Source organism: Brachyistius frenatus, unplaced genomic scaffold (genome assembly GCF_029030835.1).
Source record: "Brachyistius frenatus isolate BFR_SWC_R1_liver_20210118 unplaced genomic scaffold, ASM2903083v1 Contig_146, whole genome shotgun sequence".
NCBI lineage: Eukaryota > Metazoa > Chordata > Actinopteri > Embiotocidae > Brachyistius > Brachyistius frenatus.
In genome coordinates this window covers 142,199-168,383 of record NW_027210745.1, presented here as the reverse complement: position 1 = coordinate 168,383, position 26,185 = coordinate 142,199, and the positions used below count along the sequence as shown (strand labels likewise).

Here is a 26,185-nt window from a genome sequence, read left to right as displayed (position 1 = left end):
CTGAATCTGTTGAGTCCAGCAGGAATCTATTCATGTGCAGAAGCTTTTCATCAACAAAAAAAAAACCAGTACAATTTAGAGAAGATCGTGTAGGGGTCCACCGACTTGAAACAAAGGTGCCTCCTATTTGGGACACCTGATGATTTTCGTCTCTAAGCTGCAAATATGCAAATTCAATCAGTATTAGAGTAAAATGAAAACATTTTTTTGTACATTTTCTCTGATGTTTCATAAAGTGTAGCAAGACAATCAGTGAGCTCAGATTTTGGATCTGATTAGGACAATAATTTGGCTCATGATCAGTAGCTGGTGTACTCTCATCCCTGTAACACTACGTACGCAAAGCCAAGAAAAATACATTTAAGAAGTGAATAAGGGTTCCGACATTTCTTTTGAAGTATTTATCAAAAATGCTGTTGTTGTTTGTTGTAATATAAGGCTGGTTATTATTGGTGGTATTTCATGTGCTATCCAAGAGACGAAAAAAGAAATCTGAGGGCGGCGGTTTGAATGCATTTCATGCCACTGTTCATACATTTGTTATAGCAATAGTACAATCTGTACAAACACTCCAAGAACTGATTATCATAGACTCTCCAGTGTTTCAGGACATGTAGGCTGAAACAATTTGAATCTCTTCATTAAACATACTTCCATCATTTTACTTTCCTTGATGCGGACTCACAATTCCCCTGATTCTGTTGTCCTACTTGTATCCCCATTGGTGGATCTATTTATTTTACTTTTACATATTTTTCAAGTCAAAAATTTGTTTTACTTATTGCTACTCACTTGGAGGTTTGACCTTCACGGTGCTGACTCTCTGCGCTTGTGTTAAATCTGAGTTTAGGACAGGATTTTGTGACATCATGACTTGTTTGGAGACTAAGCACACTTACACAAGTGCCATGTGAAAACTTGACATCTCTAACAGTTACATGACCGAGTGAGCATTTTTTTCCCCCCTATTTTCTAAGACATGTTGTACTTCAACTTGTAATGAGCAGGAAATCATTAGGTGTATTTAACGAAGGAAGGATCCAAACCCTCGATACTGAGGCAGGTAGTGAAGTAAACTTACAACGAGTAAAGGGAAAAGCAGAATCCAAAACCGAGGCAGGGTACAAAGCTGTCAAAATACTGACACAGTATCTGAACTCTAGGAAACCTCAGGCTCAAACAAGCAGCAGTGGGAGACTGGGAGTAGATACACTGAGGGGGTTGACTGCACAGGGGCTGCAGGTGAGGCAGATTGAGGAAGTGGGAACAGGTGAGGTGGGCGTGGCAGGTGAAGTGGGCGTGGCAGGCAGGCGACGGCACAAAGGGAGAGACCGGAGACCTCTGGTGGGTGGAGGGACTGAAACAGGGAATAAACTGAAAAACGGACGGGCAGAAAGACCAAAACTGAGACAGTTTATGCACAACAACAAAAATTTTAGAAAGATATGTAAATTCCATAAAACGATTGAGATTACCTTTGAAGGGTTACAACAGGTGGCTTACAGAAACTCACATGCATGTTGCTTTGATTGATGGCATGATGTAATCATGGACCGTATCAGTGCGAGATAGTTAAAAACAAATGTGATAATCTCAGAACAGGCCTCGCTGCAGATGTGCAGTAAGCGATGGGTGCCATCTAGTGGTCCTGGTTCAGTACTGTGTGTAAAACATACAAACATGCTGTATACGGTGTGGTGCTGGTTCAGTTTGACTTGTGTTTGTGAAAATGACCAGATTAGTGGAAAACTGCTGAGCTCCTGTGTGAGGTGGTTTCATGTCTAAATTCAGGGATTTTTCACAAAACGACAAGTTATTGCAGGAGTTATAAATGCTGCAATGCTGGAAAAAAAAAAATACCAACATTTCAAATTTTCATTTTTTATTCTAGGAAGAGGAAATGTTATCACATAAAACCCAGAAAATTCTTATGGTTTTTGCTTTGTACATATAGTTACCTCAAAAAGTTAAGACACTTAACCCACACCTAAAAGTGTATTAATTGAATTGTATCAGAACGGTCAAAGTAACATTTATCTTAAAGAAAAAAACATTGAAGCTCACTTGTAAAGCAAAAATATTCCAGAAAAAGATGGTCGGGTTTTATATTGTGAAAATAGATTTACAGTTTAAAGACAAAAAAAAAAAAGATTATTTGGCTTCACTGAAGATGTAATGTTTGAGTCTAAAGGCCTAACTATGTTTTAATATTTACTTTGACATCCTCTCGCTTGCAGGGCTGCTTGATAACATCTGTAGTGGCTGTGGTAAAAGTTTCTCCATGTTTCAGCAGGTGAAACTGTCACTCTGTCCACACTAGAGCGCTGACAGACTAACAGTTGAAAATGCAACTGGTTCAGAGTGCCGGGGCCCTGAAGTAGTTGGGGACCCCGGATGGATTACAGGGAGGACATTTATATGCACAATGTATAGATTTTAGATATAATCGACCACATCCGAGGACATCCCTTATTGATTGTGATAGGTCGGTTTCCACCTTCCCGCCTTGTGCACTTATGGGTTTGAGTCATAGGCCTTTGTCTTTATTCAAAATTTCCAAAACTGCATGTATTATCAAAAATAAATATTTCAGCCCATCAGTTAGACCTGAACTGACAGCAATCTTTGCCTGTTTTCTCAATTTTACTCACATTTCTGCGGTCCAATCTTTCTGAGTCTGATTGTTCTCATTCACAAGTCCATTAACTTTTTCACCATAAGAGCAGCTGTAGATGATGGAAGACAGAGTTATTGTTTTTTTTTTTACATAGTTGACCAATAGAGTGAGCTTTTTGTGCTAATAAACGATGCTTGACCTTTCCTTGTTATTGCCACTTTAGCAGCTGCTTTTAACGAGCATTTCTTGCATGAACATGAATGTGAGTGCGTTGCTCTAAATCTCACAGTCAGAACTTGTCCAAATACCGTTTTGTTGCCATTTACAGAGGCACAGTATGTTCATACCTCATGTGACAACCACATTTATTTAGTTTAGTGGAAGAATTTTTTTTTTAATTTTTTTTTTATAGTTGTTCTAAATTTGTTTTTTGGTGGACTAAATTCAAGTTTTTCAAAACATTTTGTGAAATAACCACGAAATTTGCTTGATCGTTTAAGTGCTGTAGTGTTTGTGTTTGGTACGACTCAGCACATGTAAATACATGCTTCATACAATAATTTTCTCAGATCTGAGCAGAGATGTTGAACCGCTTCCATTTCTCAGACTTAAAACACTCCGAGTTGCTTGCCAACGTCCTGTGAGATTACACTCTGAAACTCTTGCCAGTTGTCTGCTGGCAGAAATGTGACTTGACTCTCAGTAGAATCTTGCAAAAATTCCAAATTAGAAAGACAACTTCGATGTTTGTTGTAATGAATGTCGAGGTAGTGCGTTCAGAAAAACCCACATTGAGGACTTCATTCCCAAAATCAGGATTGGCCGAGCTTTACTGCAGAGCCAAAGCAAACCGGGGGACTCAGCAAATGCAAACAACAGGTTGTTTACCTCAATGAATAAATCCAATCCAGATGTTTCACTTGATGTGTGTATTAAACCTTTTGTTGTGTCACCATTTCTAAAGTCATCTTACCAAGAATGAGCAGCTTGAAATAAAATGATCTGATTTGTGTTTCTTTATTTTCTTTTGGTCACATATTAACTTTGAAACACAGAGCTCTGAGTTATACCAACGCACACATCTGTCATTAGATGTCATTGGAAAGCAAAACGCAAAGCTAACGTTGATGAAGTGCAGAGCCGACCTGAAATCTGGGTGTGCAACATTTATACATCTCAGCCAACCATTGAGCGATTAACATGACAGGCAGGATGCCGACAAACAAATCAACAAACAAATTACACAGCTTGTTAATCAAACTGGGGCTGCTGTTTGATTAGCGATTTAATTTGTTCCCCAGGGAACTCATTAAAGCGAACATCAGTAGGTGAACAGCATTCATCTCAAATGAGAAATGGCCGTATGGTTTTCAGGGAAAAGGCTGGTAACAAACAATGCATTCGTCCTGAATAAGCCGGGCATTGTAGTTTTTAGCAGTCAAACAGGAGTGAATAGGGCATTTTAATGCAGCTGTTGTAAACAATCCACCCTGATAAACAACGAAGTCAATAAAGTTGGAGTTGAAACTATCACAACTCCTCATATTTATTTACATGCAGACTTTATGTGGAAACTTTTGACTGCAGGTTCTCGATGAATGTATTTCCCTGTATTACAAAATACTTCAGTACAGAGGTGACCAAAGATGAATCTGGATGGAGGGCCCAAAATAAATGTTTATGTGAAATTACATTTCATTAGAATGCAATATATTTGACAGAAAGCTAACATTTTCAATCTAAAATAAAAATTTCGGAATAATTAAATCACTGCTCTTTAATCTGGGTAAAAAGCTATTTTATTGTAGGCTAATGTAATTTAATAGGGAATCTTTTATCTGCACAAAATTTACGGTTCGTGGTGATTATGGATTTTACAGCATTTAAGGAGAAGCAGAATAGGCAGAAACCAGTCAAAACCGTCAAATGTGATCTTCTTTGAGAAGCCCATTCACCCTTTTCTTACTGTCCCTTTCTTTAATTCGCTTTTCTAATTTAATGGGCCACGTGTCTCAGGAAATTCACCGACTTTAGCCAAAACTATCCTCTCATCTTCTTTCTCGAACATATCATTTGTTTGTCATTATTTACATTTCTACCTTTCCCACAAGCCATTTACAGACTTTAAAGAGGCTGCAGACTTTACAGCAAAGTATTCCCAAATGACACCTTCTGCTTTTCTTTAACACGATAGTGCATTAACAGGCTTCATCCAGTAGATGTCAGTCCCTCCTTTGTTGTACGTTTCTGTGAACTCTGGGAGCCTGAAGCCTCGCCATAAAACTGCAACTGATGTAGGCCACATACCAAATGTCCAAGCTGATGACGACCTTCACCTTTTTATAAACTAAACTACAAGAGACGAGAATTAAACATACCCAACGTGCTCACTGCTCATCCAGACAGTGCAGGTCAAAGAGAGAATGGCTTGAAAGAGCCTGAAATAGGCTGAGGCCTTCATAGTTTCTATCTAGGCTATGCCCGCTCCCGACGGGTGCTCGGGGATAGCCTGAGGGAAGACCTGAAAAGTGAATCAAAAATGGAATGGGTCGTTTAAATAGGGCAGACGTTCCTTTCGTGCCGCGCTCGTCGGGAGGAGAGGCCCTCAGTGTTTCTCAAGAAGTTGTTCTGCAGTCACATTGGAGCGTGAGGAGCAGGGAGAGGAGTGCATTAAGCTACTTTTACGTGATATAAAGGAGGTGGGGGGGGGGAAGCTGGTTCGTGGTTAGAACCGATTTATTATTAGCCTTTTTATAAAAAGAATTGTCTTTATGAAACGGAAAGTGGTGCATTTGAACCGTTGTGGGTCAGTTTCCTTGTTGCTTCTCGACTCTTGTTCCAGTCATGTCTCCACTAGCGTTAGATGGACTGCAATTCGTTTTTGTGCAGAAGTTCATGGTCCTCAGATTGACTGCGACCAATGACTGCGTAGTGAATCCTGTGATTTTTCTCCGAGCGCCACCATGAGATTGGCATTTAGGGAGTCCAGGAAACTTGGGAGATCACGGGACACCTTTTAAATCATTTTGGTGATCTTTAAACACGTTCTTTATCAAAACGTTCTATCCTCAGAACTGACATTTTTTTTCTTTCGTAATTAAGTTACAACCCTTTATTTTAGTTTTGAGCCATTCATATTTCACAGGATTATACCTTAGTAGAACACGGTGCCGTAATGCACCGTTAAAAGCATGAAATAAACAGCAAAAAGAGTGTAACTAAAGTGCAACTACACAAACATCTGCTGCCCCACTCAAAATGTCCCCCCTCACGGTCATGACCCACCAGCTGAGAACCACTGCATTACTTTACGACCAAATACCAGCAACACAAACGATTTTTCCATCTGCATCAGTACCAAGAAGCACTTTAACACTCGAATCTGAAACGGCTTGTTGAACATTCCTGTCAAGTCGTATCAGCACAATAAACTCTATTTAAAAAGCAGAGAGACATATTTCAAAATACGACACCTGAAACTTCTCTTGTACATAAACACATTTTTATTCAGCCTGATATAGGTTACACATGAAGAAAAAAATAAAAAAAAAAACTAATAAAAAAAAATCAAATTCTAAGAGATCTACTTCCCTTTGTGGCGCTAATGATATGAGTTTTAAAATCAGCTTCAGATCCCCAGTTGACAGCTTTCAACATCAGCTGCCGTAGGCTGTGAGGAATGAACATAATCACATGCTACGACCGACCTGAGGCTTTGCTTTTATTTATTTTTTTTCCTCCTTTCTTCAAAAAATAATACAAAAAGAAAACGCGTCCTCTCGGCAGTCATCGTGTTTTCTCACGTAAAATGATATGGAATGTTATCTCGGAAATGCAGGTGCAAAAGAAACCCGTTCTCTGCACCAGTGGAAAACAAGATGAAGAACTGAATGTAAAAAATAATAACAATATAAAGAAAAACTGATTCCCAGAACTCTGTTCCCGGGGTGCTACTGTGTGCGAGGCATTATGAAAAACACCTTCTCGGTCCAAAGTGTGTTCAACAGCAAAAGTAAGTCAAACCTGCTGCTGTGATTCAGTCCTGTCGCCCTCGAACGTGGACAGAAACCACAGCCTCGATGCTCTATAGTACAGAAGGTACGTTAAATTTACACCGCTTGCAGATCCGCTTTGGAGTCTTAGTATATTATTAGGACTGGCAGTCAGACACAAAGCAAAGGCTGAGGAGAGAAAAGAGGGGGAGGAGCTTAACATTAAACTAGTGTTAGTCTTATTTTTTTTTTATACTTATAAATTTCACAAAGTGCAAATTTGTACTTATATTACATTATAACCAATTTTAGAAATTGTTCAGTATCTACTATATAAATGAAAAATGGTTAATTCCATTTACGCTCAACAAGGCCATAACCAAACCCCCCCCCTTCCCCACCCACTCCCATCAGCGAGCCACCCTAATATCTTAAAAGAAAGATTTTTTTTTTTTTTTTTTTTTTTTTAAAGAAATCACTTAATACATGCTGCAATGACACCCACCAATTGGTTTGAAACTTGACCAAAGCCTCCATTTTGGCCCCTTGAATCTCTTGCAGTACACTGTTACTGTCAGCGTGCGTTTATAGGCAAAATATATATATATTAATCTATCATTAAATAGTATGCCTCTTGCACAGTCTTGCATGCACTGAAGAGCATTTTGGGCAAGCTGTACAAGGAGGAGAGGCGTGTGGACGGACTTGCTCAGGCTGTAGGCTCCGGGCCAGGTCCAGGCACTCTTTCGCCACCTGTAAACGTGTTGTTGTTTTTTTTTTTGCCCTTTATTCCTTGCAATCACGTCAGTCCAAAAGATGGTTCTCCAGTGTGTTTTTTTTTTTTTTTTTGTCAAGTGAGCATTTGTGTGTGCGTGTACACGAGAATGTGCGTGTGTGTGTGTGTGTGTGTGTGTGGTTTGAAACCCAGTTTCACAAAAGAACTTTGTCGATCACTGAAGTTTTGTTCCAAGCTTTCGTTGTCTGTTCCTAGAAGAAGAAGAAGAAGAAAAAAAGAAAAAAAAAGAGAAGTGCGTCACATAACAAGTAAAACATTCACGAAGGCCCTGTGCAGACCTGCCATTAACACGTGTCCATTGTGATCCCATCACAAGTAGTGAGTTCCACGTATGCACCAAAGACACAATGAGCTGAGATCTGATCCGCTCAGAGCCCCGCCCCCTCACACAGTTCACTTATCCACTGCGGCGCAGGGCTCGACCCACTCAACCCCACAAAAATGATTAAGGAAAATCTGCGCCAGAAACAAAATGAGTTCGATCTGGATGATTCAGGTTGAGAAATACAAACTTGAGCTATTAGCTGAGCAAATAACTTAAGTTTAGTTTTAGAGCTCAGTCACCTCTTTAATTGGCCATGATGAGGTTCTTAAGGGTTAAGTGGTGCAAAGAAAACAAAAAGAACGACTTCTAATAAAGCAGCGTGGGACTCGGGTTTGTGCCGGATATACCGTGTCACACGATAGCAACGCGGTGAGGATTATCTCCGACCAATCAGTGGTCTGCAGTTTTGTTTACGGTCAGGTTTCAGAAATGATTCAGCTCGGTAAAGAGATACCAAAAAAATAAAAAAAAAATACCAGATACTGTCAACAACTGATGGGAAACCAAAAAAGTCAAGTTGAGCCATACGATGTGGTGGAAAAGCAGCACAAGCCTCTAGAAGTGCCTACATCATCAGAATGTGAAAACTTCCTGCTTTGACCAGGCTTTGATATGATTGTGGATGACGTCACAGCGATCGCATCTTACCTTGCCTCTGATCTGGTCACTGTATACTCAAACCACAAGATGTTGGGGATCAGGCTTGTGTCTCGCACCAGAAAGTACTCTGATATTGGCCTATTGATAGTGAAAAGCAAAAAAAAAAAAAGAATTAAATAAAAAAAGACAGATTAACAGGGAAACCATAATGGAGCAGTTTTATCCATGAATTCAGGCTAAGGATGAGTTGTTCTCCCCTGTGACACCGGAAGGAAGCAGACAAAATGAGAGAACTACTTACCATGCTGCTATTTTGGGGAATAATGGTGTCAGCACCTCTTGTGTGAAAAAGAACCAAACTATACCGATCATACTACCGGCCACACCGCCATAGAAGACCTGGCTCCAGGTGTGATACAACAGGTAGACCCTGAGATTGAGCAACAAAACAACAACATAAACAGTCAGTGGGCAAGAAAACAAATTGTGTTGAGTCGATTAAAAAAAAATATATATATATATATATATAAAAAAAAAAACAATTATGGCTTCTTTTTTTTCCCCACCATGTGAGCAGGCTGGTTCAACAATATTCAAATGTTCTCATTCACCTCTCTAACAACTGACCTCCACATGTTTTTAAAATATTTCACAAGGTTCAAAAACATCAGAAAAAAAAGAAGAAAAAAAAGAAGCACTTTCATATCTATATTGGTTATGTATAAATAAAAACCTTTTTAAATGTTTTAATATGCCCTCTGAGCCTATGATATGAAACCAAAACCTCAAAAACACATGAATCAGAAAGCCTGCTCCTGAACGTTAAGGTTCTCGTCTTCTGTATTCACGTTAGGATCCGTCTGGAAAGGTTTGCCGTGCAGATGAAGCTCTTACCTGCTGTACGAGACTGATAAGGCCGTGCCCAACAGGATAATGGACAGTATGTGTCTCCACAGCAGGTCCACACATCGAGCATTGTTCGTTTGATGCATTCTGGGAAAAGAGAGAGAGAGAGAGAAAAGAGATCAGTTAAAGAGTTCACACCACCGCATCTACATCATGAATGAAAGAGCAAGAACCAAAAATATGCCCATAATCATGCAGTAATTATAATTCATAGCCTGGAAGAAACTAACAGAAAACTATTTGACTTTGTAGAATAGGCACCCCTCAATCTTCCCCAAACAGGAAGAAAATTAAAAAAAAAAAAAAAAGAGCTCACCTTAAATAAAGGAAAAGAAAGAAGTAAACAACAAAGAACCAGATGAGCTGGGAATGACTGGAGGGCATCCCATACTCTGTGTGCACAGTTGTGTGAGCCCCTGCAAGGAGACAACAAAACCAGATATAAACATCGCATTCACAACATGAAGTTCATCCGACATCTTCTTAGAAATTTAGAAGCCATTTGGTTTACAAGCAAAGTACCTTATACATAAATATCTGTCCAAGGATGGGTGATGTCATCCATTTGCAGAAGCATTTTCAGGCCAGGAAAACATTTATTTATTTGTTTTCTAATTTCATGACCGTGGGAACCTTTTATCTGCATATTATATCTACAAATGACTTAGTGTGACTAGCGTATCCGTTTTAGATACAGCTTAAGCCTCAGTAACAGAAATACTATTCAAACCAGCACAAATGACCATGACACAAGTTGATAAAGCTCTTTTTGTTGCATTTTTTTTTTTTTTTAAATTTGGTTTGCAGAACTCAGGAACACCAGCTGCTTATTATAACATCACACAGTTAAATTAGACAGCTGAAGTGGAGATGTTCTGTTTCTGAGTGGATACGGTGATATCGGAAGAAGATACTCTGGGTATCTTGGGGGTGTTTTGTCCAACCCTGAGGAACAGCGGTTCGTTCCCTCACTCACCTGCGCAGGGGCGCGGCTCTCTGAGGATGTGCTTCAGCAGCCAGTTCACGCCTTCGTTCAGGATGAGCCCGCCGAAGAAGGAAATCTGTAAAAAAAAAAAAAACAAGAAATGCCAACGTTAGGGTTCCTGCAAGACCAACAAAAAAACCGGCTTCACGCCCAGCAGGTCCTGTGCAGGACTCACCGTGTGCAGCTCCCGTTTGAACACTACCAGTGTGACGAATCCCACAAGAACCGCTATGGGCAGGAGACTGATGTAAGCCAGCACTTGTCCCGTCAGATCGCCTAAAAAAAATAATAATAATAAAAAACCCAAAGACACAGTCTTGAAGTGAAGACACACGTCACGTAGCCCTGGTGGGAGTGACACTTTGAGGCTCCCAGTGAACCCGGATGGGGGGGGCTCCTGAGAGTACAGACAGGAAGCTGGTGTGGAGGAGTAGTTAAACAATCTTCAAACTTTAAAAAAAATACACATTATTTCATCTTTTTTTTTGGGGGGGGGGGGTCGGACACGTGGCTGCGATGTGGTTTATGGAAGTTGCACTAATCAGTATCAGGCCATGGGGCTAGCAACGTTAGCAACTGTCCTGGCTACAATGCTACACGGGAGGGAGGAGGAGGGGGGGGGATAGGTCGTTACTTGCAAAACGGTCATAAATGCTCGAAATACTATAATTTAGTGAAATAAATCGTGTAGGCGCGTTCGTTAATTCACCAGAGAAAATATCAAATTCGATATTAAAAGACAGCTAACAGGCTAGTTAGCCTTCATTGTGGACATTCAGACAAACTGCGCATGCGGCGCCGTCTCACAATTTGGCAGTCCGGGTTTTACGTTCCCCGCTGTGCACCGAGCTTCAACAGCAGCTCACAATTTGGCAACAGCACACCAACGGCCGTGGCCGTCCAGTAAGCGACAAAAAAAAAAAAAACAACACGCGCGGCTGGAAAAATGACCCCGCAGTTTTGGCGGGGTTAAAAAAAAAAAAAAAAGCGGCTTCGACAGTTAAAACAAAAGACGCGGCGTGTACGTACCCTCCGGAAACTCTACGTGTGTCAGAGATATGGACCGCCATCGAGGTGGTGCCGAGCACTGCTCTTCCAACGCCATCTTACCCGGACACAGCCGGGCAGTCTCAGTTGCGACGCCTCAGACGCGTGCGCAGCCAATGGGGAGCGGAGCTCGGCGTTTAAATGGGACCCGGCAGCGGAGGAGCCGACCAATCACAGCAGCCCTCTGCAGAGGAGACGCTCTGCCCATAGAGAAGAATTATTGAATGAACAAAGAACACAAAAGTCCGGAGCTCCACATTAAAGCAGCAAACTGCATTCATTAAAAAAAAAAAAACACACACACACAAAAAAAATGCTTCTTCATGATAATTTTGTTTAATCATTATGCATTAGGCCTGGACATGGAAGTACTCACCTCCTGGGTCATCAATAAGTCCTGATTGCTCGGTTACCATACCTTAACCATTTTATTAAATTGCTCTGTACCTCTTGGGGATCTGTCACTATCTTAACAAAACACATGTCAGTGATATTGTCATGCATAAATGACAAAAAGCCGCATATTGCCACATTTAAGAATCTGGGATTCAGATAGCCTAATTTTTGGTCATTTTATTTGCCAGAAAACAATTATCAAAAATAGTGATTCATCTTCTGGGATAAGATCAGTGGTGAAAAGTAACTAAGTATTTACTCATGTATAAATACAGTTTTGAGGTAGTTTATACTTCCACATTTCAAAGGGAAATCTGTGCTCTCTACTCTACTAGATTTATTTGACAGCTTTAGTTACTTTTACAATAGTAACAACAACCTTTTAAAATAGCCTACAGCTATCCAAAGGGGTTTTTGACTCCTGACGTCTTACAAAAAAAAAAGTGTGTAGTCTGAGTCACATTTAAGATGTCAGATGTCAAAACGTCTCACGTGGTTTTGCTTCATGAAATGTTCAAATGATCCAATAACTTACCAAAAAGTCCAAAACTGAAAACAGATTTGTGGATCAGAACTTTGTTCTCTCTTCTGTTTTCTTTCCCCTCAGATTTCTCTGCTGTCCTTGTGTGTAAAACTTTATAAGTGATTAGCTCCAGTAACAGGAACGTGCTCCTTACACCCTGATGCTTCAGTATTAACAATCTAATGACGTCATATATATCAGTCAGAGGGACCAAACGGGTACTGTTACTTAAATAGTTTTACTAAAAGGTGTCCATGTCATTTTGTCCACCCTACTCGGTAGGATCCAGCCCAATTTAACAGCACCACAAACTGAATCCTCCAAAATGACGATCACCAAGACGTTTCGAAAACACTTTCAACAAAAACTGAGCATTACAACCTTCCAGAAGATTCGAGCATTACCATTTCTGTTTTGCTTTGGTCCACTGACGCTCAGTTTATGTTTGATACAGTCTGTTAACTGTTAATCTGTTCCTTTTTTTATTTTTAAAGCTGCAGCAGAACAAATGCTTCGAAACAAAGACTGTTTCTGCCACCTTCTGGACAATTTCACATTACCGACCAACAATTTAGCAACATCAGATGAGCGTAAAGCCCCTTTTTATCCATTTTACTCACTAAATACTCTCTTTCAGGACAAACTATGTTCTTTGCTTTTTGGTCATTTTTGTATTTTACAGTAACAATATGAAAGTGTGATTTTTACTGGAGCATGAAGTACAACAAGTTGTCATCAGTTGGGAAAAGGGATCAAAAACATGTTGATTTAATAAGAAAAAATAACATTTAATATGGAGGATTAAAATAAATTCACAGTTTGTGCTGGCATTGTAAGACAACAATAGAAAAGATAAAAGGCATGAATAGGACACTTGTCATGTACAACAGTGACTTTCAAGAAGAAAAATAAATCTTTCCACATTTTGGCCGTCTGCAATCCTTATTCAACTCTATAATGTACTGAATATACTCTAAGTAGGAGACTACATGCCTAAATTTGAAACTTTCTTAATGATTATAAATTCCTAAATATTTTCTTTAGCTTTTTTTCAAACTGGGATATTTTTTTTTTAAACTTACAATAACTATAGGCTGAGTCTGCATCTACATGTTGCATGTTACACTGATGCATATCAGAGAATCTACACGGTTAACATGCAAAGGCAGTTCATCTGTGAACACAGGACTAAAAACATTATTTCCATGACTGCATTTACCTGCATGATATAAACTACAGAGATAAAAACAGGGCAGGGACACGTTTTTAAAAAGCAGATCATCAGGGATCGGACAACACGCAGGTAAAAATGGAGAATGTGAACAATTTAAAGACGGACACTTAAAACAAAACCTTATGATAGCATCCAGAATAAACCGTTTCCCTAATATAGTTTTCTGGGAAAGATAATTGATCTACTGTACAGTGTTTATGTTCTATATTATCAATAATATGTTAGTTCTGTGATGTAGCAAATAATCAAACAGCTTGTACAGCTTCACTCACAAAAAGAAATGGGTCATTGGACATTTCTGCATCGTCTTTCTGCTAAAGTGCAAAATGCTTAAAAACACAAAGCTGCTCATCTGTTGACAAACGAGGAACCAAACCATTTCTTGTAAAAGCTCCATTTACAGTTGTGGAACATAAAACAAGTGATCCAACGATACTGACTCCTCACACGGCTTGTGCAGTTTAAAGAGCCCCCAAACAAATTTGAGAGCAGGATTTGGATTATCAATGCCACAAAAAAACACACATTTACATTAAGGAGAAGGACAAAGAGCAGACTTCTGCTAATCGGTGTAATAAACTAAACACAAAATGATTGGACAAATTTATCCCACAAAAGCATAAACACTCTTCTTCCTTTAATAATAAATAATCTTACAGTCTGCTTACCACAAATCTGACTTTACAGTAGTGGTGTTATCCGCGCTAACTTGGCATCTTAGAGCCCCTTCAGCGTCTCTGCGCTCCAACAAGTTGACAGCACGGAGGAAACGGACAGAACTGGAAGGTTGTGATCAGTTGTGGGTAGATTGCAGTCCAACTGTTCATATGCCCTGTTCTTCAATACAGATGTCCATTAGATCAGACAGATTCTCGCTAAGACTACTAGATGGCACTGTTTCATTTGAGGTGTGCTGGGAGAAGATTGAGGGAGGAGCTTGTTTTTAATACAGTAGTGATGGAACATTTTTAGGCAGTTTTAACACTGACACCAACATTTTTTGTTCTTGTTTTTTTGTACAACCTTATCCTGGGCCTCTTTCCACTGAAGACATTTTTGACTCGTCACCCGTTTGAAAAGCACAGGTTTGAACAAAGACCTGGATGACATCACTCCATTATGTGTCCCCGTAAGCCACGTCAGTCGGTGCACAATATCTGGGCCCCGGCGCACACGAATGGAGTGCAGCAATCAGTGATGTTAAACAGTCCCACTGTGCTTTTCCTGCTCTGACAAGTTAAAAGTAACTGGAAAGAGTCCGTTGTGCATGTTGGCTCATTTGTCGCAGCTTACGGGGACACGTAAACACAACAAAGCCACCAATAGGGTGGCAACACGCGTCAAAAATCGAAAGTCAGAAATGTCTGCTCTGTGATAAAGGCTCATTACGCATTTTATATTCATTTCCAGCCAGTGGGCTTTAAAGTTGGAAAAACAAACATCCTCAGGAGGCATTTCACATCAGAAACAGATTTCCATTTCATCTTCATACAAGTTATGTTTGGATAATTTTGCTTAAAACATTTCAGTCATTATTTTCATTTTTCATCAGTGAATTTAGTTTTAGCAAGTTGTACAATTCAAGCATCACACCCAGTTGAAAAACACATTAATTATGAAAATTTGAAAAAAATAAAAATAAAGTACTGCAGTCCCCAATATTGATTTCAGGTTGCTTATTGTTCCCTGAGAGCACTCAAGTGAACTGAATGAAGTGTTACACTGTTCAAGATATTTGTTTTCTCACACCTTCCAAGTAATTGTATTCAGGCAGATATTTTCACACCTGGTATTGTTATTTGTAGTGGGAGTTTCTTTGTGTCATGAAAACTGACAGCATGCATGTCCGAGGGGTGTTTTCTGGGAGGACGACGGCTAATGTTCAAACTGTCGGTCAAAATCTGATTTATGTGTAACTGGAGTCTGATCATAAGAAGCAAGTCTGAAGAAAAGTCTTTTTTTACAAATTTGTATCAAAACACATCTGTTTGAAATATGATTCAAACGACACTTTTGCTAATTTGTTTGTCTGACTGCTCCGATCTGAGATTTAATTTGGTGTTTTTTTAGTCTGTGACTTTTGATGCCGCCTGAAGTTCACATGAACAGAAAGCACGCTAGTTGCACACAGCTGCTGTATCTGGACCACACTGTTCTCTGGACCGCGAGACCGGCCGGTTACATCATCAGCAACTCGGGGCATAAAAGCTTCCTTCATCTGACATTACATCTTTAAAACCTGCCCTGCAGCTTCCACGTTGCCATGTGGTAAACAAGACAACCCATTTCATTACCCTTCACTTTGATTTGTTTATGTCAACTACGACAACTTTCAGGCACAATGTCATTACTGTGGCAACCGACGTGGATAAAACTGAAAAATGCGGGTTGCTACTCGGATACAGACCGTTTCATTTGCCGTATATAATGCGGGTCATCAGTCAGCAAGATTGGACATGCACAAAAACAACAACAACAACAAAAATCAGCTTTGGACTGACAGTTTGAACAAAGTCTGAGGTCAAATACAACTTTGGGAAAACTCAACTTCTGTGTGTTCACGCCAAACACTGATTTTATATAATGCATTTAACACACTCTCTCAGATATGTCACGTTTTAGCCGGCTTGATTAAACCAAAGTGGAAAAAAAGATCTTGGAGATTAAAGAGGATTTAAGGACAAGTAAGGAGACAAACCCTTCCTGTCTTGCATCATGCAGCACCAGTCTTCAGTTGGCCAAAGTTCCCATGAACTACCATTAACAAATATCCTTCCTGGTTTAATACAAAACATGGAGTAACACAACATTGACTTTCACACCGTTTCTTTTCACATAATGATGAAGACTGTGACATCCCATCTTGTTCACACTCCTCTGATGATCCATGTGAAGTAATCATTGTCGAAGGTCCAGTTTTCACGTGTTGGGAGTCGGTCAGGTGTGTTTTTTTTTCAGAAGCATCCCCGTCACCCGACAAGGCAGCGACGAGTCCGCACACGTCTGTGATTACATGACTGCAGCCTGCGTTCTTGATACGCAACGGAGCAGCAACACAAGAGGAGCGGTGGAATCATGTCATCCAAACAGTCTCCCTCGTTGGGACCAGTGACACTGCAGACCTGGTGACAATATATCCTAATGAAAGCAGATGAATACATGAATTACGTTGGTTCTCAGTGTATCACAGCAGCATGACTCAGTTACACCTTAGAGTAGATTAAGCGTTGAGCTGCGACTCCTTTGTCGTTCCCGATGCTTTTTTTTTTGGCCCGTACAAGCCCAGAGAAGCCCTCAGCGGCACCCCGGTCGTCTCAGTGGGTCCCGAGAGAGCCCTCTGCGTCTCCGGGCAGGGTCCCGTTGAGCTCCAGGAGGCTATTGATTCCCAGGTAACCCAATAAAATCTCACTCCGGCGGTGGGAAAGGTTCAGGATATCCTCGGCCAAGGAGTGGGAAGAGGTGAAGCGGACCTTGTCGTGGTCAAACATATCCTTAAGGTATTGAACGATTTGTTGCTGCAGGTGGAAGGAGAGAAAGGAATGACAGGAAGTGGTACATAGCAGGGCCAGTCGAACATTAAAGGGGAACTAACTACTTAGCCTGTGAAAACTCTGAAGAATCTTGAAAACACATCAGGTTTAGTTTGGAGACTACGAATGTATAACAGAGGCTGTGTTACTTACAGAACAGAAAGACAGAAAGGCTAATGAAAGATGCTATTGAGTAGCACAATGGGATGTAGATTTGATTTTCACGACTCTATTTTTATTTCTCTTTCTGCAAGCCTCTCCACTTTGTGAAAATCCACAACTGTACTTTCGTAAAGTTATTAAAAACTGATTAAAGAAAAAAAATATTCCAAATGAAATTGCCAGAGGCTCCTATATCCGGACTTTTTTAATCTGATTTGAATCACGTCCCAAACATTGGATCCCACTGTTTGCATCTCATTAACTAACGTTATATATGTTATAAATTGGAAGCCCCAAGCCAACATTGAAATAAACCTGACTGCCATCTTTCTCCAGAACCACAGAAGAAATTAGATAACTTATTTTACTGGGTGTATAAAACCGCAGTATAACGTTGTTTATCGAACCTGAAGTGGAAACTCTTCTGCCTGTATGAGTGATTACAAAACACTGTTGACGATGTGCTTACGTCAAAGGCTCTGCTGTAGGCACAGGGAGAATTATCTATTTGAACTCGTTTGGAAACAGCGTGAATGTAACAGACGTTCTTTGATATGTAAAAGTTATGTAGTAAAGCTTTAAGGCTGAGAGCTCCCCATGACAAGGAAACTGAACTTCATATATGAAACCTTTAAATTACAAACTAGTCACAGACCTGCGTTTTAAAATTGTGACAAACTTCTCGGCCCTCTGTGCTCTTACCTTGAAAATGGTGCACACTTCACTTAGGTGCTGCCGGGGGCCCAAAAACCCAAAAGCTAAAACTGGGCTCACGTGTTCTGATATGGCATAGAAGTGGGAGATAAACCCATCAGGAACCTCCGCGGGGCAGTAAGAGAACAAACCGTTAGAATCAAACATGTAAACTTTAAGAACAAAGCAACAACTTTTCAAAGTAGCTCAAACTCACCATGAGGAGACGCCTCTTTGCTTTCAGGACGGACCAGCAAGCCGTGGCCAGAGCCTACCAGAAAAACACAACTCTGTTATTCAAGAAATATCTACTTATTGGTGGCTTAAGAAATTTGTGTATGTGCGCGTGTATAAATTAACCGTCTCTTTAAAGCTGTCAGAGAGCCAGCGGTTCCTCAACACAGCAACCACAGAGGAGGGAGGGCTCTCCAGGTCCTCGAACGCATCCATCAAGATGAAGTCCAACACGATGTCGAAAAAGTTCATACACACAACCTGCAGAGATCCGGACACGAGGACACACACACAGGACAGCGGTTACTCTTTATCGCTATGTATTTAGCTGCCGTAGCGTTGCTGTACTTCTGGACAAGGACACACAGAAGAGAAGAGTTCAGGGTCTTTGTACACGAAATAACAAAATGTAATTTAAATCTTATTAAAAAAGTATCTTTCTTTTTTTTTTTTTTTAACCACCATGGAGGCTTTTAAAAGTGCAATTCGGTTTTTGTTCTGTATCTGTTGCATTCTCACAACCACATGTGCGCAAAGGTCCCGCAGCTGGTTTCACGCGATCCCACTGATCAACAGTTGGTGGCGGTGATGAGCCGAGAAATGTGGCAATTCACAAATAAAAACTACAAACCTGAAGTCAATCAGACTTTCATGTTTCACTGCACAAACAAAGTCACAGAGTGATTGTTGACTGGATTCACATTTACACGCTCGCTGTATACATACAGTATATAAAGTCGTTCATACACACATGGATTATCATATCTACACGTCGATGTGCCTAAACACAGTCACAAAGGCGTATTTCTTGTACTGCTACAAAAACAAATCTATTTAGTAAGTAAAAACCTGATGATTCATGATTAATAAAACTAAATGGATTACAAACAAATAATCCCTCGCAGGTTTGTTCTTGTTGGTCACAGATTTAAGGATTTTGCCAACAAAGCCTCTTTGTTGTGTGAAAAAACTTTTCATTGCAAATCAGGCCCCTTTGGTTGCAAGTCAAAAACTTTCGCTACACTGACAGAGAAAACGAGGTTTCCTTATCGCAGTGCAAGAACTGTACTTTTACGCCTGCTTTAAAAAGAAATGTTTAGCAATTTATCAATTTCATCATTTCTATCATGACTATTTCTTGGCTGATAAAACAGCCAAACAAACACCCTGAAAGTTTTCTGATGCTTGTTATTTGGCCTCCAATTGTGAACAATATGCCACTGATTACTACGACCAGATCATCAGTGAGCCAGCCAAATGCAGTATGACCCAAAAAACTATCTTTACAGTGAGCAGAGCCGACCCTGCGACAAGAACCTGACATACTGTGACTGAGCCTCCCTGTTCCCATGAATTAAACAGGGGATGAATACTGCATGGCGACAGATCTTATCTGAATAACCTGGTTAAGATCGACAATGTAAACACACACACACACACACACACACACACACACACACACACACACACACACACACACACACACGATCTAACTAATGTACCTAAATGTAGTCATGTTACCAGGCACACGCTGAAGAAGCAGACGAAGACGTGACTTATTAGCATGACATGAATGACAGCGTTACTCACCCCTCTGCCCTCCAGCTCCAGCTTGGTGATGGGCCACGTTTCCTCCCTCTGGGTGTAAAGCAGCATGTCCTCATAGCTCTCCAGGAAGGCTTTGGGACTCTGGGTTAGAGCAAAAAAAAAAAAAAAATAATCAGTTAAAGCTGTGTAAATAAGTCAACAGGGCAAGTTCATGTTTGAGGATTCAGATGAGTCGCGTCTCACCTTGTTTGCTTTTACCATCAACCCGACAATCATCTGCTTCCCGGTCTCCATGAAAAAAGTGCGGTGAGTTTCATCCAACAGCAGGATCTGAAAAAAAAAAAAAAAAGGCATTATAGGTTTTATTTCTGCAGTAATTGTCACGTAGATTTTAGTTAATTTAGACAATATGCATCTGATTTCTTTACAGCGCTGATGTATTTTACAACGCCGCCTTCATGATGCTTTAAAACAACATTCAGCTCCCTTTAAGAGCTCCCTTCAGCTCCAGCTGTGCAACTGTCCACATGTGACGGAAATCAGAGGCTTAAATTTTGATTAAAAAAAAAAGAAGAAGAAAAGCAGCAGAGACAAACACCCACAATATCATCCATTTTTCAGGTGTAAGGCACACGGTGAGTCACCCGCTCTGATTGCAGCTGCCGTCTTTTTTATCTGACCTTGTAGCTTTTGTGAGGATGAACAAGGAAACCCGACGCGCTGCCTGCGGGTGCTGCTCAAACTGCAGCTGCACAGAGGCAGAAGCAGAAGCTGGGTTTGAGGAAGGTTTTCTACAGGAGTCTCATTACATGTACAGGATGAGATCAGAGATGATGATTCGAGAAAGAGATACTGCATGTTTGCGCCTCAGATGACCTGATTACACCGGATTTTAACGCCTGGTTCTGAAATCCACTCTGACTAATAATGAGCCACATTTTTCACTTGCATCATCTCTCATCATGTATTCCTGCAATATTTTGCAACTGCAGTGTGTTATTAACTGTTGCTTTTAAGTGACTATCATTAAGACAGCTTTCCTGCTCGAAGAGACATCAGCCAAAAGCTTTATTTTTTTCCACCACTTTTTCACAGCTAACTTAAGAGTTTCACATGTGGGAAAAGTAACCTTACCCTTGCTAGTGTATAACCAAAATAACTGCCATTGCAAGCTACCTTTTGGAGCTTTTGACCAGTAGTACTGCTGCAGTGTGACGCTTTCAAGAGCACAGAGGTGTACATTTTCTTGGTTGTGTTACAATGCACCGTAGAAAGCAGGAGTCACCAGTATGAGAAGAAGAAAATCACTGTAAACAATTGAGATTTTAAACCATATAAAACGTCTTTATAACTGAAGGAGGTTATCAGAATGACTGCTAACAATCTAATAATGAGAACAGTGAGCTGAAACCGACCTGGAATGCTTGTCTCACACAGTGAAGCTTAGCGAGGAAGTCTTGGTCACTGTAACATTCAAGTAATTCAGTCCTGGAAAAAAAAGAGAGAGAAGTGTGTTAAACTCAGCAGAGCCTCAGTCTTTTCTTCTGCTGAACATTTGAGTTAAAATCAAAACACCAGGGATGAAAAAAAATAATTAAAACTTAAAATTCAAGACAATAAACATTACTCCAAATTAAAAGCCAGACTGATCAGATAAGTCTTTTGTTTCTTTTTTTCTTTTTTTTAAATACAGAGAAATTTTGCCATTTATATTTCCAGAGGCAGTCTAGGGGCATAAAAAGAGAAGACACTCTCACAGGAACTTTTGTGGACCAGAGGAGGAACATTTAAAAGAACAGCGGCGGAAGACCTCAGTGATCCAGCAGGAACATAAAATGAAAGAAGATAATTAATGTAGGAGGGTTAAGGTCATTTAAAGCTTCATAAACAAATAAAATAACTATAAAATCAGTTCTAAAAGATACAGGTGGCCAGTGCAGCGTCTGGGATAATGTGGTCAATTATCTTGGCTCTAGTTAAGTAAGTGAAGTTACTTGAATAAAGACGTGACACTTGACAGTTACCTCGGGGACCTGTAGGACACTTTGCCCTCCCGGACCAGAGACAAGGCCTCTTCATAAAGAGCTGCTGGCTTCAGTGGCTGGTAGACCTCCTCCACAGACATGGCATCAAACAGCTGCACATATAAAACACACCTCAGTGCACAGTTCACGTGTACTCGTGTGTGTGTGTGTGTGTGCGTGCGTGCGTGTGTGTGCTTGAGTGCTTGATACAAATGACTTGAGAGAGCAGAGGAAAGGAACCGACCTCTGCAGCCGAGAAGAAGGAGTCATCCGAGGTTACAGTAGTCGCGTCATCGTCTTGCAGTCTGTGGAAACTCTCCACTTGAGGCAAGATAAGAGTTCCTTCACTCTCTGCCAAAGGAACAAGACAAAGTAAGTCCCCATGCGAGATAAAAAAAAAAAAAAAAAAAAAAAAAAGCGCACGTGTAGAACTGTATGTACAGATTAGAATCAACTTTTATTCTCCTTGATTGATAACTGTTTTTTTTAGGGTCTTCTTCATAAAACTCGAATCTCACCGAAGTCTGCCAGCACACTGTCTGTTGGGATGCTGCTGCCAAAATCCTCCTGGAGGTGGTACGCCCTGTGCAGCAGTGTCTCTAACTTCTCGGCAAACACTTTATTACCGGCTTCAACCTGCAACCGAAAGGAAAAGGTGAATTCAATATTATTTCATAAATAGCTCACATTCAGGATCAGTCTTAAACTGATTCTATGTCACCTCGGAGCAAATCAACAACAGGTACAGTGAGTTAAACTCCAGCTACACCATTCAAAAATATTGTATTTCAGTGGTTCTAAACCAGTGGGTCGCGACCCAAAATGGGGTCGCAGGGCCATTATGGGTGGGATGCAAATGGTGTGTCCTAAAAAAATAAAAAATAAAAAATAAAAATAAAAAATAAAAAAAAATGAAGGGGGGGGGGGAAAGGGCAAACTTTTATTTTGAAGTCTACAGAATTTCTGCTGCTGTGATTTTATTTTGAAGGACAGTGGCACAGCACACCTGATGCCAGCGTTGTCACGACAGTAACAACCAAAACGTAAGTCATAACATCAGCAGTTAGCTCTCATTTTATCATTTGTAAAAGTTTGGGATTAGATAAATCTTTTTTTTTTTTAAATTTAATTCAAGATAAATCTGACTTTTTGTTTCATATTTCAAACAGTTCAATTTAGATTCTTGAAATTTTATAAGCATACACAGTTTAAACCTGTTTGACTTGTAGTTAAATTTAATGCTGACTTGTGGGTCATGAGAATAGACCATCAGAGAACCACTGCGGTACTTGATTTGGAAATAATCCAACCATGCACGAGAGTTTCAAGCCGTCTGTACTGGTAATGATGGTTTGATGGTTACCATGGGGAGGTCGCCGCACGCTGCCCCCTGCAGAGCGAGGCTGTTGTTGCTGGAGGTCGAGTGGGTGTGATGGCGGATGTTCAGCGCCTGTTCCCACTTTTGTAGCGCTTCCTCAAACAGCTCCATTCCTACAAGGAAAAGAGATATAAGACTGAAATAAACTGTCTCTTCGTGAGCTGGAGAATCAAAACGTTGAGGGTAAAAGTTGCATCAAGTTTTACTTTATTAAAAACAACCTGAGGTAATAAAAGTTCCAGATGAGGATGATGGCTGATTCCACATTGTTCATGCAACATAATCCAATTGCCAAACTACAACACTCTGGGTCCAAAAGTCCAACAATTACACCATTATATCCTCAATTTCGGCAAACATTATTAACAGTCACTTAAAAACTCAAGTTGATACTGCTTTTTTTATGCCGTTTTATGATGACGGATAGCATGATAATATCAACAGGATATGGGGAAAAGATATTCGGAAGATGCAAAGATCATACTAAATACCGAATATCATCCTCTTTACTAAGCCAATACAGCCAATATCCATTTGATTTTTTTGTTTGATTTTTTTTTTTTCTAACAGCTGTTAATTATCTGAACAGATAATTGTACTTTTCAACCCATGGTTCATCTTGGATGATATGTCTCATACAATATCAGAATTTCACACACAGCTTGTATACTACATGTTTTATAAAACCACACGTCATGGTAAATACCAACCCAATAAATAGAGATTCTCTGCATTAGCATCCTCCATTGCCCCTAACTCCTCCACCACAGGCTCTGCCTCCCACGGCATGGATGGATTGGCAGACTGATTCGGGGAGCTTGGGACTCGCATCTATGCCAGACAACAACAAAAAAAACACGTCAAAGACAGAACAGGAAAAAGAAAAACTGACGGGACAAGACGAGCAAAAGTGACAAAAACTTGAAAAACTATGAGTCTGAAAACTAACAGATGCCAGGCTGTGTGAGGAACTGGAGTGTTTACTGGGAGCCAGGGAGGAAATCCCGCTCATGGTGTCATTGCTCCGCGTGCTGGGACTCATCATCTGTCGACCAGTAAACTGACCTGTCCAATAAAAACACAAACAGAAAAAGATATCTGAGCAGATGCTGGAAGACGCGACATACCACAAAACAAAGCTATGATTTCAGCACACCTCTCTTTAATGACGAGGGTCTTCCCGTCTTTATCAGCGCCTCCGGCATCCCCACCGTCTTCTGGCCCTCCTTCCCTTGTGTCACCTGCTTCCGTTTTCTTCCTCGCCTTTTCAGCTGATGAGCAGTGAGAGCCAGAGCCACGCTGCCCAGAGCCGTGGCGAACAGTACCTTCTTCAGGTTGGGGGTGAGTTTGAGCTGGGAAAATATGGACTGAGAGCAGGAGAGGAAGGGAGGATACAACCAAACATTAGCTGTCATTAGAAGGACATCGACATATAATTTTTTTTTAACTTTTCAGAAGACAGTGATAAGTGATTAATTCAAAGGAAATACTTTGTATTTCTTTTTCAAGTGGGGTAGCATGAAGTACATATAATTATTCCTGCAGTGCCCAGTTTGAAGAAACAGGCACATGTATTTTAGCCACCTGAAATAAAACATCAATATTTATATAACTGACATATATTTAGCTTATTTTCATCCCTTTACCTTCCAGTCTAACAGCCCTTTCTAACAGGGGAACTGAAGCATTTATATGGTTCACTTCAAAGCTGCCAGACTCGTTTAAAAAAAACCACAAAAAAAAACCAGTGATTTTACCACACAGAATAGTGGCCTCAAATGTTCAGTTTGTTTGTGTTATTGTGGGAATTTGGCAGCGTTTTAACACATCAGTTCACATCCAAACTAACACCACAGTCACACCATGTGACTAAGGTGGCTAAAATACGTGTTGTTGCTGACCCCATTCACAGCATCACACTGCTTAAATTCCATGCCTGCTTTTCCAACTGGGGGACGTGCAACATCCATTGCAGGCAATGCACCGACTACCGATGAGTATCTCGTGCAAACCCCACTTCAAACAATCCAACTATGCGGGCGAGTGTACAAAGCGGTTTACCTGCCCGAACGTGGAATAGAGAAAGACTGGTATCTCTGCGACAGTCATGGCCAAAGCCTGGGCTAGGGACATCCCTTCTGCTCGTTTGACTGACATCTCAGAAACAAAAAAAAAGCCCTCAGGCCACCCGGGGCTCTTTTACATTCACCCACGGTGAAACGTCCTCTCTGCGCTGCGATCAGCCAGCTGAGGGCTCGGTGATGAACCATCCGTAGTCTTCCGCTCCTGGGCTTCACACCGGTCCGGCGGCCGACTGTAGTTTTAACCTGCGGTGGATAAAAATAAAAACACAAGATTTGGAAATGACCTTAAGTGTGTGGCAGCCTTCTCTGGTAAGGACGCACAATGATCACTACAGAGTTGTTTGCTCCCACTCAGCTTCGAGAAAGAATGAACTTGTGTAAGTTCACACGGCCTAAACCTGGAGAAATCAAGCTCTCGCATTAACTGTTAAGCAGCAGAGCAACTTGACATCCTGCCAGCTACTTACCTGCAGCAGCTCTTCTGTCTGGTGTGCAGACAGCCTGCCTGCCCCACAGCTGCTCTACATGTCAAGACAGCGGGTGGGTGGGGGGGGGGCCTCGGCGTAACAAAACTCTGCAGACTTTTTCCCCCCTCTCTCTGAAGCAAAGCTGTCAAATTCAACTTCGACTCTGGTGTCAACAAAACACATGTTCCGGTTAGACAGGGACAAAGTATTGATGATGATGATGAAGGGACTGCTCGTTCAAAAAGAGACTGGGCTATAAGGCGAGGGAGGGAGAAGGCGAGGCTGTGAGCCCCGTTCAAGAAGCCGAGGCCGGGAATCCACCCTGAAACCATTTTTCAACTTTTAGGTAAAAAATCCATAACAAGTCTGAGCTCTTATCGTTTAGGCCGAAATCAGCACTAGCACGCAATGCTAACGTCGGCTAGCTCCTCCGGCTAGCCTAGCTCAGCCTGACCTGTCGTTTCAACATCACGGCGTCACATGTTTACAAGTGACACAGTCTTCAAGCTCTTTGTGTCACAGCTCATCCCGCAAGCACCAGCTAATAACATAATCCCTCTTCAGCTACGTACCGTGAGAATCCGAGGGGTCCGGGAAGGACATTCTCGTGTCACAGTCAGTGAAAGCCGCACAGCAGATTCTTT

The 26,185-nt window shown here is 40.9% G+C and overlaps 2 protein-coding genes across 2 annotated transcripts; both read right to left on the bottom strand.

Annotated features, from left to right (window-relative positions):
* Positions 1–7,019: 7,019 nt before the first annotated feature.
* Positions 7,020–15,274, bottom strand: dolpp1 (dolichyldiphosphatase 1). Its single transcript, XM_069715682.1, has 9 exons — positions 14,090–15,274; positions 11,251–11,468; positions 10,397–10,497; positions 10,213–10,297; positions 9,553–9,652; positions 9,225–9,323; positions 8,632–8,760; positions 8,379–8,468; positions 7,020–7,596 (listed from the first exon to the last, which is right to left on the bottom strand). Exons 2-9 carry the CDS (start codon positions 11,324–11,326, stop codon positions 7,560–7,562), a joined length of 717 nt encoding a protein of 238 aa, XP_069571783.1. The 5' UTR covers positions 11,327–11,468; positions 14,090–15,274; the 3' UTR covers positions 7,020–7,559.
* A 13-nt stretch (positions 15,275–15,287) lies between these two features.
* On the bottom strand, positions 15,288–26,185 carry miga2 (mitoguardin 2). The gene is made up of 16 exons (XM_069715681.1): positions 26,114–26,185; positions 25,052–25,317; positions 24,147–24,357; positions 23,940–24,055; positions 23,701–23,821; positions 22,976–23,103; positions 22,131–22,248; positions 21,857–21,963; positions 21,613–21,725; positions 21,004–21,076; positions 19,832–19,918; positions 19,631–19,729; positions 18,167–18,301; positions 18,024–18,077; positions 17,816–17,932; positions 15,288–16,936 (listed from the first exon to the last, which is right to left on the bottom strand). Exons 2-16 carry the CDS (start codon positions 25,145–25,147, stop codon positions 16,736–16,738), a joined length of 1,776 nt encoding a protein of 591 aa, XP_069571782.1. The 5' UTR covers positions 25,148–25,317; positions 26,114–26,185; the 3' UTR covers positions 15,288–16,735.

What these genes read in the sequence shown, in the direction of transcription:
- dolpp1 (XM_069715682.1), bottom strand. Translation starts at nt 11,326, where the DNA reads ATGGCGTTGGAAGAGCAGTGCTCGGCACCACCTCGATGGCGGTCCATA. An exon ending in TTTCTTTTCCTTTATTTAAG is followed by an intron (nt 9,324 to 9,552) that starts GTGAGCTCTTTT and finishes CTCTTTTCCCAG; the next exon opens with AATGCATCAAACGAACAATG. An exon ending in TTCCCCAAAATAGCAGCATG is followed by an intron (nt 8,469 to 8,631) that starts GTAAGTAGTTCT and finishes CACTATCAATAG; the next exon opens with GCCAATATCAGAGTACTTTC.
- miga2 (XM_069715681.1), bottom strand. Translation starts at nt 25,147, where the DNA reads ATGTCAGTCAAACGAGCAGAAGGGATGTCCCTAGCCCAGGCTTTGGCC. An exon ending in CAGTGTGCTGGCAGACTTCG is followed by an intron (nt 21,964 to 22,130) that starts GTGAGATTCGAG and finishes TTCCTTTGGCAG; the next exon opens with AGAGTGAAGGAACTCTTATC. An exon ending in CCTTCTTCTCGGCTGCAGAG is followed by an intron (nt 21,726 to 21,856) that starts GTCGGTTCCTTT and finishes TTATATGTGCAG; the next exon opens with CTGTTTGATGCCATGTCTGT.